The sequence below is a fragment of the Danio rerio genome, chromosome 22 (genome assembly GCF_049306965.1).
Source record: "Danio rerio strain Tuebingen ecotype United States chromosome 22, GRCz12tu, whole genome shotgun sequence".
Taxonomy (NCBI): Eukaryota; Metazoa; Chordata; class Actinopteri; order Cypriniformes; family Danionidae; genus Danio; species Danio rerio.
Genome location: NC_133197.1, coordinates 41,203,333 through 41,218,498, shown reverse-complemented (window position 1 = coordinate 41,218,498; position 15,166 = coordinate 41,203,333). Strand labels below are relative to the sequence as shown.

Below are 15,166 nucleotides of genomic sequence, written 5' to 3'. Positions count from 1 at the left end.
AGCTAAAATGTATACAGATGCAGACATCTCAAGTGTCTCGAAAGTTCCAGAGTCTCCCGCAAACGCACAGAGGGAACACAGCATCACATTTCTCACAGGACTCGTTCTGTTCTCGCCATCTCCCAAGGTGGTTCTTCTGAGGTAACTTGCCACGACCGCTCTCCACAAGAACACCAGTGCGTTCTTGGAATTAAGAAAGCGCCAGTGTATTGATACACGAGCAGTTCCTTGTATACAGCACATTATTAATGCATATATGCTGTGTGTTTAAGACATTCACAATGAATTTCGCTTCATCGTGCACACAAATGCTTAATTGTTTTTAACATTTGATTCAGATGACAATTAATTTTTGGATCACGTTGGAACTGTGTTTCATATAGATTATTGATCACCCCCTAATTTATACTTTTACATCTAAATGCACATATACACCTGCAGAGGAAATTAAAATAATTATAAAATCTGCATTTTCAGTTATAATTTATTGTACTGTACAGCTGTAACAACAGTAAACATTATATTTCATATGGATACGGATATAATAATATTTATTATTTTTTATAATACAATATAATTTAATATAATTGTATTATATTTATATATTTAAATATATTTTTTAAATATTTTTAATTTAATTAATAATAATTAAAAAAAATTTAATTATAAAAAAATTATAATATTTTATATTTATAATTAATAATATTAAGGGATATATATAATAATATATATATATATATATATATATATATATATATATATATATATATATATATATATATATATATAAATAAGAAAAACACACACAAAAAAAGATATATATATAAAAAACACACAAAAAACAAAATATATATAAATAAATACAAAAAATAATATATATAAATTATATATATATATATATATATATATATATATATATATATATATATATATATATATATATATATATATATATATATAATATATTATTAATTATTATGTAATATATAATAATTAGTTTAAAGTATAGACTGCATGATTTTCGATATGAAGTCGTCTTGTCTCGGGTGTGTTCACACTGCAGGAGTATCTGGGCTAGCGTTCCCTCACTGCTGTGTTTACACTGTGAGATGGATTAGCGACAGGGGTTTCACCCTGCATGACTTTACTTGCTGCTGACAACTTCATCCAAACTACGTTACTAATAAAATTTTTCTTACATTTTAATTAGTGTCTTGCGATTTTGTAGCAGTGTAATGCATTTCATGTGTAATAATGGACACACACTGAGGATCTGCGACATGTTTTAAGCGCTCAGTGATCAAACCTTCATGGCTGCCCGTATAGAGGTTCCAGGAGAAGATGGAGGATGGAATTTTCTGCTTCACCTGCTGTAGCCTCATCACTTTCCCGATCTCAATCTTCTCTGGCCTGAACAGCAACATGCATCATGCATTAATACAGTGCGATGTCATTGACCTCACAGGTAACGCTTGCTGTAGGTGGACTCACAGTTTGTAGGGCAGAAATGGTTGAGAGAGTGACCGGAGGCAGGCCTGGTACACATCTTTTCCCCCATTCACAAAATGTCCACGCCAAACTGTGTAGCAGCGCCGGCCTATAAATACAACCACAGATACAGGCGTCAGTCAGAGCAGAAGGCTGTGTTATTTCCCCATCCAGAATAAATTAAAGCTGGGTTTGCACTGGGCTTTTATACTCGCCGCGTTCGCCGTTGTGATATTCTTTAAAATGACAGGGGGCGCTCCAAAGAAACCCACCGTTAAATCAGATGCATAAACAGAGAAGTAAAGTTTCCGGAACTGCGTCATATCATTGATATCAGTCGATATTTAAAACAAACTATTTTTATAAATTATTTTAAAAATTATAAAGACTTTCATAACCATTAAAAGATTTGTTTTTAGTCAAACTTTGATGCATCACTTGCTTTTGTTCATATCTCGGACAATTTTACCTTTTAAAGTTTATTAAAATATTAATGACAACAGAACATGGGTTACTCTACACATATATTATGACAAGAATAAGAGCAAAAAAAAAAGAGCACACTTATTAAAAATACAGTTTTTTGAGATTTAGCCCGCTCCACAATTTACACATTACTGTCCGGCAAGTTTCTGACTTAGCCAAAATCAAGTCGCACGCACCTAAAGCGAACCTCTGCAAACTCTGTGATGACGTCACATTTGCTGTGCGCAGTCAAGCGAACGAGCGGATGAGTCGAGTATAAATCAGGTTTAAGACACCCGATTCAGATCATCAGCTCGTAAGAGAGAAATCCATGAACTGATGCTTGTGTGTTGTGTTTAGCCAATCATATTTCAGCACCCGGGTGACCTTGGTGGAAAACAGCGTACTTCATTCAATCAGTCAGGAAAACTCAACGCATGTGGCCACGACCGGAAATGCAACCTCCGGGTGGACAGTAGCAGCTCCAGAATGAGAAGTTCCACAAGGTGGTTATTAATTAACAAATAATATAAATATTACAAACGTTGGGTGAGGCAGTGGCGCAGTGGGTAGTGATGTCGCCTCACAGCAAGAAGGTCGCTGGGTCGATCCTCGGCTCAGTTGGTGTTTCTGTGTGGAGTTTGCATGTTCTCCCTGCCTTCATGTGGATTTCCTCCGGGTGCTCCGGTTTCCCCCACAGTCCAAACACATGTGGTGCAGGGGAATTGAGTAGACTAAATTGTCTGTAGTGTATGAGTGTGTGTCTGAATGTGTGTGTGAATGTTTCCCAGAGATGGGTTGCGGCTGGAAGGGCATCCGCTGCGTAAAAAACTAGCTGGATGAGTTGGCGGTTCATTACGCTGTCGCGACGCCGGATTAATAAAGAGACTAAGCCGACAAGAAAATTAAATTACAAACGTTAACATTCGGTGAGCAGGTCACACTGTAACCTCACGTCCTAATAACATGCTACATGACCAGTGATCAGCAATATGCCTGACAGAAGTGTAAACACAGCCATTCAGCAGCACAGAATAGAGCACTCACTGCACTCCAGCACAATGCTGAGCGTTATCATCTGATGAACACACATTACAGCTCTTGAACATGAGTAAATGTGGATGCTGGATCACTGATATGTGTTGGTTTGCACTGAGTCTCAGTTCTGAAGTTCAGTTTCAGACGCTTTATTCTATTCTCCAGATCTGAGCAGATCTGCTGCTGCTGCTGTCAGTAGTGTGCTGATAAACGTCCTGTAGACTCACATTATTATCAGGGCTTGAAATTAACCGTTTTGCTTGGTAGCACCGGTGCTAAAACTTAGAAATGTAGGCGCATCAGCCAAAATTTAGTCGCACCCACCAATTGTAAGCACCGTTACTACAAGTGTCATACAAACAGATTACAAACAACAGTAATCAAACCAACAAGCAAATATATATATATTATATATTATATAAATGCCCCGAAGGCGGGGCAAGCATTACGGACTTGCCTTTGTTTACTGCAGCAAGTTGACATGACAACTGTTTTAACCCATTCCTGAGCGCTGCGTTTCACATTTCAACTGCAGAGATGCATTCTGCGTCAATGTCTCCCGAATCCGCGCATGTGCTGAACATTTTACAGTAAAACTGGTCGCACACAACAATTTTATGCAAAAAAAATGCTCCCAAATATAGTTTGAGGTCGCATAGATAAAATGTCGGGCGCATATGCCACCAAAATGATCGCAATTTGAGCCCTGATAGCATTTAACACTGAATAAAGCCCATGAGCTGTAGCTGAGCTGACGTTTGTTCACCTGTGAGAAAAGAAGCCGTTTCTAAAATATCAGTTTCAGGTGTTGGTTAAGACAGAAATATTGTCTATCGTGGGTCAATGCTTTTACAAAGACAACGGATTAAATCAGCCTAACATCAGCCCAGTGTTGTGAATTTAGCAATTTTGCTGCTAGATTTAGCAACTTTTCATACGACCCCAGCAACTTTCTTTTCTAAAAGCACCCAGCAACACATTTAGCATTTTTAACATTCATGTGGCGACTTCTAGCAATTTGTGACTGAAAAGAGCCGGGGCTGCAGGCTTCACTCAGCAGAGTAAATCACTAGCTCAGACAGTCTTTCATAACGGTTAATTGACTGATATTGTTAACATGGATAATTGTTGGTCATTTAGGCAGCAATAAACTCCAATAGTGCTACAACTGTTGTCATTTTCACAAATGTGCCACACTTCAGTGCATTTCTCACAGCACTATTTACATTTGCACAACAGCTAATGCATTTAATTCAAATAATGTTTTTGCTGAGACGGCCAGTCAGTTTGAGAAAACATTATTTCATATTCCACATAAAGGTTACGATTACACAATGACGTCATCACGCAAACTAAATGTTAATAAGAACCTATTTATCGTGCATCTGGATGTAATGTTTTAATATAATCTAATACATGGCACCGCAGAGAGTAGAGACATGACGGGCGTACGCTTGTCAGATACTAGCGATGACGTCATTGATATGCAAATCAGTGTGTGACGTCATCTGGCAGCATTTAGCTACTTTTCACTGGAAATAGTTGGCAACACTGAATCAGAAATTTGGCTTCATAGTCAGAGTCACATCAATCTGGCAACCTGCGCTTGCATGCACTCGCCAGAGGAGGAGCCGAGCCAAATGTGTTTTGATTTAGGAGTGCAATACCTAGTTCAGCCACTGGGTGTCAAACTGACATACTGCACCTTTATATAATCAGAGAAGAAAATACAGAGTCCAGTGTGGTTAAATATACTGTTATCCTGAGGAGAAATCATGCCTACCTACACTCGTGCCAGCAGGCTGACTGTTGGACCTGAAAAACAAAGACAATTTCAATAAAACAAACAGAGTTTTACAAGCCACATCAGCGAGAGTACAGGGGTACAGTCAGGTACCTGAAAGGAGGCAGTGGTTTAGGGATGACCGTTGAAGCTTCTTTGCCTTTAAAGTAATAAGAGACCACAGCATACGGACACACATGCCTTGGCCTGGAAGAAATCTCGAAATCCACATACTCATAGAAGTATTGCTGCGAATACAACAACAAAAAGCAAACAAGTCATTGGGGAAGGGTGATATCCTACTGTTTGCAATATACCAGTAAACATTTGAGTTATCTTAACAATAACCTATAATCAGTCAGTGCAGTGTTTATTACAGCAGTGCAGTTGTTGACTAACAGATTCACTCAAATACTTTTCCTTTAAATTCAGTCTGCTTATTTTTACCTGCGTATACTCAAAAGCCATGTGTGACTGTGAGGACGTCACGCGAGTCGAGCTCTTGGAGAAATGGCTGTCAAATTTAGGTGTGGGATCAATCCCTCTGGACGTGCGGTTATCTGGATATCGGGATATACAGTCGTGCACGCTCTTCACCCGACCCTGACGTACAGAAAACCAAACCATCTCAGACTCAAGAGCAACGCAGTGTTCAGGTGAAAACATTAGACTGCCGATGTACCTTTATCACTTTGAAGATGATGATCTCTCCTGCAGCTCCAGGCTCAAACGGGTTGATTTGAAGTAAATCAGAGAACTGACACAGGTAAACGCCTGCAAAGTCAACACACTTTTATTCCATGCACATCTGCACAGTGTCAATCAGCTGAATTGAGAAGAGCAATCTTCACTCATTCATTTTCATTAATCTCTCATTTCATTGCCTGTGATTCCCCGCAGGCTCCTTCCCATCAAAACTCAAGATCTAGTGCTTTGAAATTAGATTTAGTCTGAAAGTTTGATCCTTCACCTTTAGATGGATTCCCCAACATGCTCATCCAGCTGCTGCCAACAGACAGACCTTTCTCACACACCACAGAGACCTGCGGGCAGCAGACCAAACACATCAGTGTTACAAACACTGCAGCAGACGCCACACCAAAATAAGAGTGGCAAATGAGCATTTGTAAAGAAGGTGAAGCAAAATAAAGTGTGAAGTAAGCCGGCTGTTTACCTTTTGAGCATCACAAAGCAGGAAGCAGAAGGTTTCAGACAGCTCTTTATCCGTGCGCCCGTCCTGCTTGAGCTCCTTTCTCTTCTCCATGAACTGCACATTCACAACATCACAGTGTTACGACCATGCAGCAAGACTAATCCAGATATGTAGAAGATCATGCAATTATTATTGCTCATCCCCCCTCACACTCAACACAAGCAACATCTGCATCTCAGTTAACCACAGGAAACTTTTGGATTGGGCAGCATATCAAGTAGAGCTGAACATCTATAGTTTGAGCATTGATATCGTGTGTATCCGCATTAGCCACACTGCTGAATTACATCTTAATTTAATTAAAGATTAAATATAAAGCTTTATCTCTTATTTATATAGTAATGACCATGTTATTTTACATTTGATTGTTATGTTTTTGTACCTGAATACTGTTAGAGCGCCTGAATATTACATTAACCCATCTGTAAATCATGACAATATTGTGTTGGGCTGAAGCCTTGTGGATCAGCGTATATTTGCTTTTACAGCCTTTAATTTAAACATTGACACGTGTTTGATATGATTTGTTTTTACCCATATGACTCAGCCCTATAATAATATATTCTAATCTAGTAAACAGTATCTGGATGCAGCCTTTATGATGCGAGCTGAGACTGCATCACTCAGCGATCCAATTTCAGACACAATGAACTCAATGGAGTGGTGACGTCACTGTGAGCGGCGGGGTTAGGTGAGCCCATTAAAAAGCATTGGATGCAGCTCAGAATGCACTGCACCAGGTCTGACCCCTCTCAATCTAGATTATGTAATGGTTTAGTAGTAGGTCACAGCCTCCACATAGCCACAAACCATTATTTTTGCTGATTTCTTTATGACTTCTTTGTGTTCTTCCACTTATCCAGGGACGGGGTCTCAGGAGAGAACTCCAGACTTCCCTCTGCCCAGATATATCCTCCAACCCCTCCAGAGGGATACCAAGAAACATGATCCCTGCATTGCTTGGGTCTTCTGCAATGCCTACTGTCAGTGGGACAAGCCGGGAAGAACACCCCCAGGAGTCATCCTCAACTGGCTTCTCTGGAGGAGCAGCAGCTCTACTCAAAGTTCCAGCCGGGAGACAGAGCTCCTCACCGTATCTCTAATGCTGCGTTCACATCAGACGTGAGTGACTTACATGCTAAGTCAATGCAAAGATGTGAATAGACGTCCTGTGGCGCGTATGACATGATTCGTGTGAGTTGAGCATTTCAGCAGACATTTGCGCCGCGATAACCAATCATGAGTTTTGTCTTGTAGGGTGCTTTGTTGTTGGTGTCGTGGACATTGTCAATGTATGTTATCTTCTTATCCCCCATGCAGCCTTATTGAGGAGATCCTCAAAGTATTCCTTCCACCGTTTGACAGCATCCACAGTTGAATCTACAGCTGTAGGTGTAGAGCTGCTTCTTTGTCCTGAGGTGCTGGGCGGTTTCCAGAATTCCAGAGGCAAACCTGTAGTTTTCTAGTGGCTCAATAACATTTGGATCTGGTGACTGTGCAGGTCATTGGAGATGATCAACTTCACTTTCAAGTTCATCAAACCACTCTGTCACCCGTCTTGCTGTGTGTATAGATGCATTATCATCCTGACACACGGCACACCCCTCAGGATACTATATTTGAACCATTGGGTGCACATGGTCCTCCAGAATGGATTGGTAGCCCTTGGCAGCTATACTCCAAGCCAGCACAATTATTGGGCCACGGGAATGGCAGGATATTCCATCATTAATCTAGTCCCATGGCTGACTCTGGGCATACTTTACTGATCATCATACTTTAGTGATAAACTTATTATCTGCTATCTATCTTTTGTCGTCACACGCTGCCAGAGCTGTATCTCCGAGGACTGTCTGGTGTCAGAGTTGACTGTGAGTAGAGTAGAGCCAGCAATAGAGTCTACTCCTCTTCATCTTTCAGCACTCAGCATGAAGGAGATCCTCGCTTATGTTCTCTTTTAATGTGGCATCAATATTGGGTTCTGCCAGCTTAATTGAACGTCTATGGTGGTTTAGGAAAACATCATACTACATGTCCAATATTACAACACATTCCCTTTCTGTTCATGTCACTCAGTTGGCATTACCTCTAATAGAGGTCCGCTTCAGGATGGAGTAACACATATCATTTATCATGTCTTTAGGATTATTAATAAAGTTGACTGTTTAAAGGCTAGATTATATGATGACCTTAGGGTCAACACTCTTCAGAGTAAAACCGGAATGATATGGGTGTCATGTTTCTCTATGCCAAGTCGTTTGCTTCCTCTGGATCTTCAGGTGCAAAGAACTGTCATGTGGATCTGGACGTTTAACGCTACTTGAAGAGCTGTTACTAGATGTGGATTCTACTGTGTGCTAAAGAATTAATGATCTTGATGATTCTACTGTATGTAAGAGAATGTCTATGCAGCTTTAAGAGGAAAGATGTTTAGTGTACCATTCTGATAAGATGCCTCCTAGAGAGCAAGACATCCTTGAAGTAGATAAGTATTCTTTGTGTGTGTGTGTGTGTGTGTGTGTGTGTGAGTGTGTGTGTGTGTGTGTGTGTGTGCTCTTCATAGTTGGAGACATGAAGACGAGCAGAATTACACTTTTGCTCATCCTGATCATAGAAACATCCTCCTGTTATGTCTGACCTTTGTATGCTTGACGCAGACGTAATCATCAGAGACACTGTTCAGAATTACACACACACACACACACACACACACACACACACACACAGAGCCAAGTCTATCTGTGTTTCAACCAATCAGGTTAACGTGAAACGTTATGGACGTATGATAGTGTATAACTGTTGTTGGTTTGAGATTGAAGCGAGCAAACTAACCTCTACTGGCATCTGCTGATAAATCTGCTCAACTCTCTTCAGTAAACTCTCTTTGAGTCTCTGACTCGGTCTCTTCTTCATCTGACACCTTGTAACACGAATAATGACCAGCTTAACACCATTTATCTTCTCTGTATTGTCCCACACGTAAGAAATATTCTGCAGGTAGACTACATGTGCAGTTTTAAAATATTGTCTGTCGGTAATGTCTTGAACAGACACTTGGTTGTTAGAAATGATGGACAATGAGGAGCTGGCACTCGAGGAAGAGGGCTGAAGGCTGATTTATCCGTCTGTGTGAAGCGCACAGGTATGCTTAAGCATCGGTGCAGCCTTCACATGGTCGCATATCCCTCGCTGTGGCTGACGGAAATGCGCATCTCTCAAATAATGTAATGTTCCCTAACTAATATTATCATCAGGACAGAGCAACAGTATATACAACAAAAGGTTTTAATAATTATTTTAAAGTCATTTTTAAATGCTTATAATTTAGGGGAGACTTTCTTCACCTAACCTGGAAATAATAACCAAAAGATTAAAGGTGTTAAAATGAAAGAGCACGGTGTAAAACAGCATGTGGCGTCATTCACCATGAGCTACGAGTGATAACAAGTGGATTACTGAGATCTTCATCCACCTCAGCCCAACACACGGAGTTAAAAGCAAGCATAGTAAAAGAGTAAAGCCCTCACGTCTTTCTCCAGGGGTTCACTGTGGACGAGGCGAGGTTTGGAGTAAACGAACATCCCAGTGGAAGAGGAGTCCTTGTAACTGGAGGTGAGGATTTGCAGGATGTCTGAGAATTCTCTGGAGTCTGGAGACACAGTCTGGAATAGAGCTGTAAAGGCGGTGAGAAAAGCATCAGAACACAACACAAACACGACCCCCTCCATCACAAAAACACATTTTAATCAATATATCTAAAGTGTTGATCATAGTATTCTGCTGTTGCAGGTTGCTCTGATAGTGGCCTTCAGCTCTTCTGCAGTGTTGGGTCTGGCATATGGCGTCTTCCTCTTCATAGGTTTTCAATGGGGTTAAGGTCAGACGAGTTGCTGGCCAATTGAGAACAGGGATAGCAGGTACTGGTAGCTTCGGCACTGTGTGAAGTCCTGTTAGAAAATGACATCTGCATCTCTATAAAGTCGGTCAGCAGCAGGAAGTGCTCTAAAACGTCCTGGTATAGGGCTGCGTAGACCTCAGAAAACACAATGGAGCAACACCAGCAGATGACATGGCACTGGAAACCATCCCCGACTGTGGGAACTCCACACTGGACTTGAAGCTATATGGATTGTGTGCCTCTCCTCTCCTCCTCCAGACTCTGGCACCCTGATTTCCAAAGGAAATTTACTTTAATCAGGGAACATGACTTTGGAGCACTCAGCAGCAGTCCAGTCTTTAGCCCAGGCGAGACGCTTCTGATGCTGTCTGTTGTTCAAGGATTGTGGCAGCTGAAGGCCATGTCTTGCATTCATCAGTGCCCAGTGGTTCTTGAAGCACTGACTCCAGCTGCAGTCCACTCTTTGTGAATCTCCTGCACGTTTACGAATGGGTTTTGTTTCATAATTTCCTCCAGGGTGGGATTATGCATGTTGCTGTGCACTTTTTTACCACTGAATCTTTTCCCTCCCTTCACCTCTGTATTAATGAGCTCTGTGAGCAGCCCGCCTTTTCAGAAAGACCTGTTGGCTGTTTCTGCACTCTTCAGCGATCTCACGTCCTCGTATAACATCTGCCAAAGTTCAGTTCAAATACTCAAGACCGCGAGAACAGAGGACGCGTGAAACTTCCCGGATGTGTTCTTGATATCGAGGACGCACTGATGCAGACTGAACTCGCTCTAGAAGTTCCAGAAGTCATTGTGACTGAAGGTGGGAAGCGCAGCCTTTTATATTGGGTTATGATTAACGTTCAGAGATGTATAACTGATTTACCTCAGGAGTTTCCCTAAATGAAACGGTGAATATAAACATCAGCATGGACATCTTAATGAAGAAACACATCAGGCTGTTTATTTGCTGAAATTCACATTAAAGTCTTTTTATTTAACTCGTGCAGTGTATATTTGTAAGATCTGTATGCATTGTATATATTGTGAAAAGGGGAACGCAATCACTCGTTGTATGAGTGCTGTAATGTTCAATAATCTCAGCATGTCATTTCTCAGGATGCGTTCTCTGTTCTCGCGGTCTCCTGAGTTCTCCTAAGCACACCTGGCAAGACCGCTCTCCACAAGAACGCAAGTCCGTTCTCTGCGTTCTCAGAACTGAGAAACAGCCTTCATGTCTTGCTCTTCTTGTGCAAGGTGTCAACGGTCGTCTATTGGACTTGTTGTTGCGTGTCCCGCTGGCGCAACTGTGAGCAGGACAGCAAGTCTTTGTGATGATTCAGGAGCTATGGTATCCAGTGTAACGTCAGCATACCACCAAGAAGGATGAACCACATCCAACACGAGTAACTGTGGGTGCGAGAGGAAGCGGATGAGGAAGAGGATGTCTAGGTGTCGACCCAGACTGCATCCAAAAGCCACAACTGCCCGACTCACTGCAGCTACCCTGCACCTCAACTCTCAAACTGTTTCCACCAGAAATGTTCGTCGGGAGCTCCACATGGCCGGGCTGTTCAATGCAGGTTTAATAGTGCTAGATGCATAAATCCAGGGCTGTGGACAATGTCAAGCATGTACTGTCCTCTGATGAGCCCACCTTTACTGTCTCTCACATCCAGGAGAGTTACAGTGTGGAGAGGCACCAAAGAAGCGAACCAGCCAGGCTGCCGATGCCGAGACTGAAGTATGGGGGTGTGTCAGTGATGTTGCTATAACACGGCATTCCCTGGGCCAGGCATGTCCAAACTCGGTCCAAAAGCCCAATCACACACACCTGGGCAAGCTTTTACAAGGCTTTCTAGAAACATCCTTGCAGCTGTGTTGAGGCAAGCTGCAGGTAAATTCTGCAGGACACCGGCCCTCCAGGACCGAACTTTGGACAGCCCTAGCCCTAATACCTGTACTAGTAGGTCACGTCACTGCCATGAGCTACCCAACCATTCTGGAGGACCAAGGGCACCCAGATCTAAACATTATTAAGCCACTGTAGGAAGGTTTGGAGGAGCGAGTCAAGAAAGTCTTCCTCCACGAGCATCACACAGTGAGCTGGCCATGATTCTGCAAGAATGACTCAAAATCCATCTGGCCACTGAGCAGGACGCCCAGGACGAATTGATGCTGTATCGGCCTCAAGAGGAGGCCCTACACCAGGGCTGGGCAAACTCGGTCCTGCAGGGCTGATGATGTCCTGCACAGTTCAGCTCCAACTCTAATCAAACACACCTGCTTATAGATGATTAGTGATCTTGGAGACACTGATTAGCATGTTCAGGTGTGTTTGATTAGTGTCGGAGGTAAACTGTGCAGGACACCAGCCCTCCAGAACCGGGTTAGCCCACCCCTGCCGCACACCATACTATTGATGATGTAAAACCAGCCGTTTCAGTTTCACTGTCCACCCCTGTACATTCTTAATACAGAAGCAGTTATGAGTTGAACAAACTAAATTTGACTAATAAGACAAGCTTTATTATTGATGTTAAGTGTTCATTTCTTCTTTCTTGTCGGCTTAGTCCCTTTATTCATCCGGGGTCGCCACAGCGGAATGAACCGCCAACTTATCCAGCAAGTTTTTACGCAGCTGCAACCCATCTCTGGGAAACAGATGTTAAGTGTTAATATTATTATTAATGTCTTGAAACGGACATGCAGATATCCTCACTGAACACAGACCCAGCAGAGCACTCAGACAATAAGGATCAAGTATCTCAGAAATTCCCAGAGCTCATTCACAGCCGAGCGCCACTGTGCTGCTGGACTCAGCGTCCAGGACTGATCAGATGTGCTCCAACATTAGCTGTGCTGCGTCCATAACCCTGCACTATTTACATCTTTCTTTCTTTTCTCCCTTTCTTCATTGCTTTTGAACATTTTTATTCTGTTTTGAAGATTTTTTTTTTATTATTTGTTATTTTTATTTCTAAAATTTGTTGTATTTTGTTTCTTTTATTCAGTTTTTAATTTCTCGTGTGTGTGTGTAATGTGCTATATGAATATTCTTGCATTGATCTATTGACATACGATATGAGTTTGATTAAATCAAATAACTGTAAATGTCCAATGCTTCAAATGTTCTGCTCATCAACAAACCATTTGTTTGATCAAAATGAGTGACGTCATCAATGTGTGACATCATGTTAAACTCGCTTACATCAGAATAAAGCAGTGCGCTGCACAAAAACAACACAGCGCTGCTGCTGTCTGCAGGAGTTCTGTATTTAGGCTGGATCTGTTAACAACCAAGACAAACAGTGTAAACGTCAACACAACACATGTGCTGCAATTAACACTCTAAACTGCTTACAAACGGCATTAAAATAATGTTGTTTTTTAATCTTTGAGAGTTTAATAAACACATTAATGCAAGTTTGAAATGTTTAAAAACAACTTTCAATTATTACAATTATTTACTGCTATAACAAATATTTCGGGCGACGCAGTGGCGCAGTAGGTAGTGCTGTCGCCTCACAGCAAGAAGGTCTCTGGTTTGAGTCTCGGCTGGGTCAGTTGGTGTTTCTGTGTGGAGTTTGCATGTTCTCCCCGTGTTCGTGTGGGTTTCCTCCGGGTGCTCCGGTTTCCCCCACAGTCCAAACACATGCGCTATAGGGGAACTGGATAAGTGTGTAGTGAATGTGTGAATGAGTGTGTGTGGATGTTTCCCAGAGATGGGTTGCAGCTGGAAGAGCATCCGCTGCATAAAAGCGTGCTGGATAAATTGGCGGTTCATTCCGCTGTGGCGACCCTGGATTATTAAAGGAACTAAGCTGAAAAGAAAATAAATATTTCTTTAACAACACATTTAACTAAGGACTTAAACAATAAAACGTTTTTAAAACACAGCTTTTAAAATAGTTTTTTCGTCATATTTTACCCAAAATTAATAATTCTACGCATTTCTGAGCTCATGGAAATACCCCAGATGTCTCTCCTTTGTACCCCAGGTGACATAACGGGTGTGGCAGATCAACCTGTTACCTGAGTGTACGTAAACACACACAAACACTCAGTGTATCTTATGTTTCTATAGTCATCCACGGGCTAATCTCCATGTGTCATGGACCTGCAGGGCTGCCAATGTAAAGAGCACTGCTGGGACAGAGCCCCGGCCGCTCGGCGCGCGTGTGATGGGCAGAGCGGGTTGTGTTGAGACCTCGCTACATTCTGAGAGCCAGAGTGAGTGCGCTCACTCCAACTTAACGGAAAAAACAAACAAAGGGGCCTGCGCACCTCTCTTTTCTCTGCTCTTCCGGGGGATGTGGAAGTTCAGTCGCGGTTGTTTTTCGGCTGGCTTTGCGGCCCGTGAGCCGCTCTTGACCCGTATCTCTTCACCGGGACCGTCCGAACATCCATACTCTTCCTCCGTGGCGCCATTTTGGCTCCATGAAGGCGCAGCAGGATTGTCTTTCTCCGTGTTGCCGTGTTTCTCTCCTCGATGCTCCATCGCCGCTTTATTCATGAGCTCCAGGCATGAGTGGACATGGATTCTCCTGGCAGCGCTGCATGCAGCGTAGGGTTTGTGTCTGCTGTGCTGAACGCGCCTCACATAAACACACACTCATGTACATGCCCACTCACTCCCGCAGTGTGTGTGTGTGTGTGAACAGATCGCAGCAGCGCCGCCCAGCGGCTCCATCATGACACTGCTCGATGATGTCAGCCGAGCAGGCTTCAATGCTGAACGGTTAATATAATTTCCCTGCTGTTGTGTTCATGAAGACCTTTATACTGTGATTAAGGCTATACCTAATGGCCTCCTCATTTAATAAAATGCCACTTGTCATTTGAAGTGATTATTTAAAAAAAGAACCACAGTTTTGGTTGAAGATAAATGCATTTACGACATAAAATGTAGTAATAAAATATTAGAAATGCGTTTGAGTCGAAGAAAAGAGTCACTCCGAGGGGAAATGTCTTTAAAATTCTCTAATAGATCAAATTAATTGGGAAAGCTTGCCTTACAAGAGTTGTTCCCAACAAAGTTAAAGAGTTAAATGTAAAAGTTTAGTGCAATATCCACCGCACAGAGGAGACTGTCTGACTCACACCGTGTCTTCTGGAACTCAAGCATCCAATCGATTGATCCTCTTTTTGTCAAATGCCCTCATGGTGATGTGTTTTGGTCAGATTTATCCCACTATTATTCATCAAAATAATATATTTGTGAGATGTAAAAGTGGTTGGAAGATCTTTCGCTGTTGTATGAAGCACAGCGCCGTGGTCAGACTCAAAGCAG

At 42.1% G+C, this 15,166-nt stretch overlaps 1 protein-coding gene across 3 annotated transcripts in view; it reads right to left on the bottom strand.

Moving 5' to 3' along the window:
• Nucleotides 1-14,521, bottom strand: part of tasora (transcription activation suppressor a) — a 35,820-nt gene extending 21,299 nt beyond the window's left edge. For all 3 annotated transcript variants that reach the window (XR_012398001.1, XR_012398002.1, XM_073937669.1), the window contains exons 1-10: nt 14,161-14,521; nt 9,515-9,660; nt 5,949-6,041; nt 5,745-5,817; nt 5,457-5,548; nt 5,222-5,377; nt 4,889-5,022; nt 4,775-4,806; nt 1,492-1,597; nt 1,307-1,410 (exon numbers count right to left, since the gene is read on the bottom strand). Coding sequence is in view for 1 of the 3 variants with exons in the window: in XM_073937669.1 (XP_073793770.1) it covers nt 1,307-1,410; nt 1,492-1,597; nt 4,775-4,806; nt 4,889-5,022; nt 5,222-5,377; nt 5,457-5,548; nt 5,745-5,817; nt 5,949-6,041; nt 9,515-9,660; nt 14,161-14,389 (1,165 nt within the window). In the remaining 2 variants the exon portion in view is untranslated. The remainder of the gene's footprint in view (nt 1-1,306; nt 1,411-1,491; nt 1,598-4,774; nt 4,807-4,888; nt 5,023-5,221; nt 5,378-5,456; nt 5,549-5,744; nt 5,818-5,948; nt 6,042-9,514; nt 9,661-14,160) is intronic.
• Nucleotides 14,522-15,166: the final 645 nt, after the last annotated feature.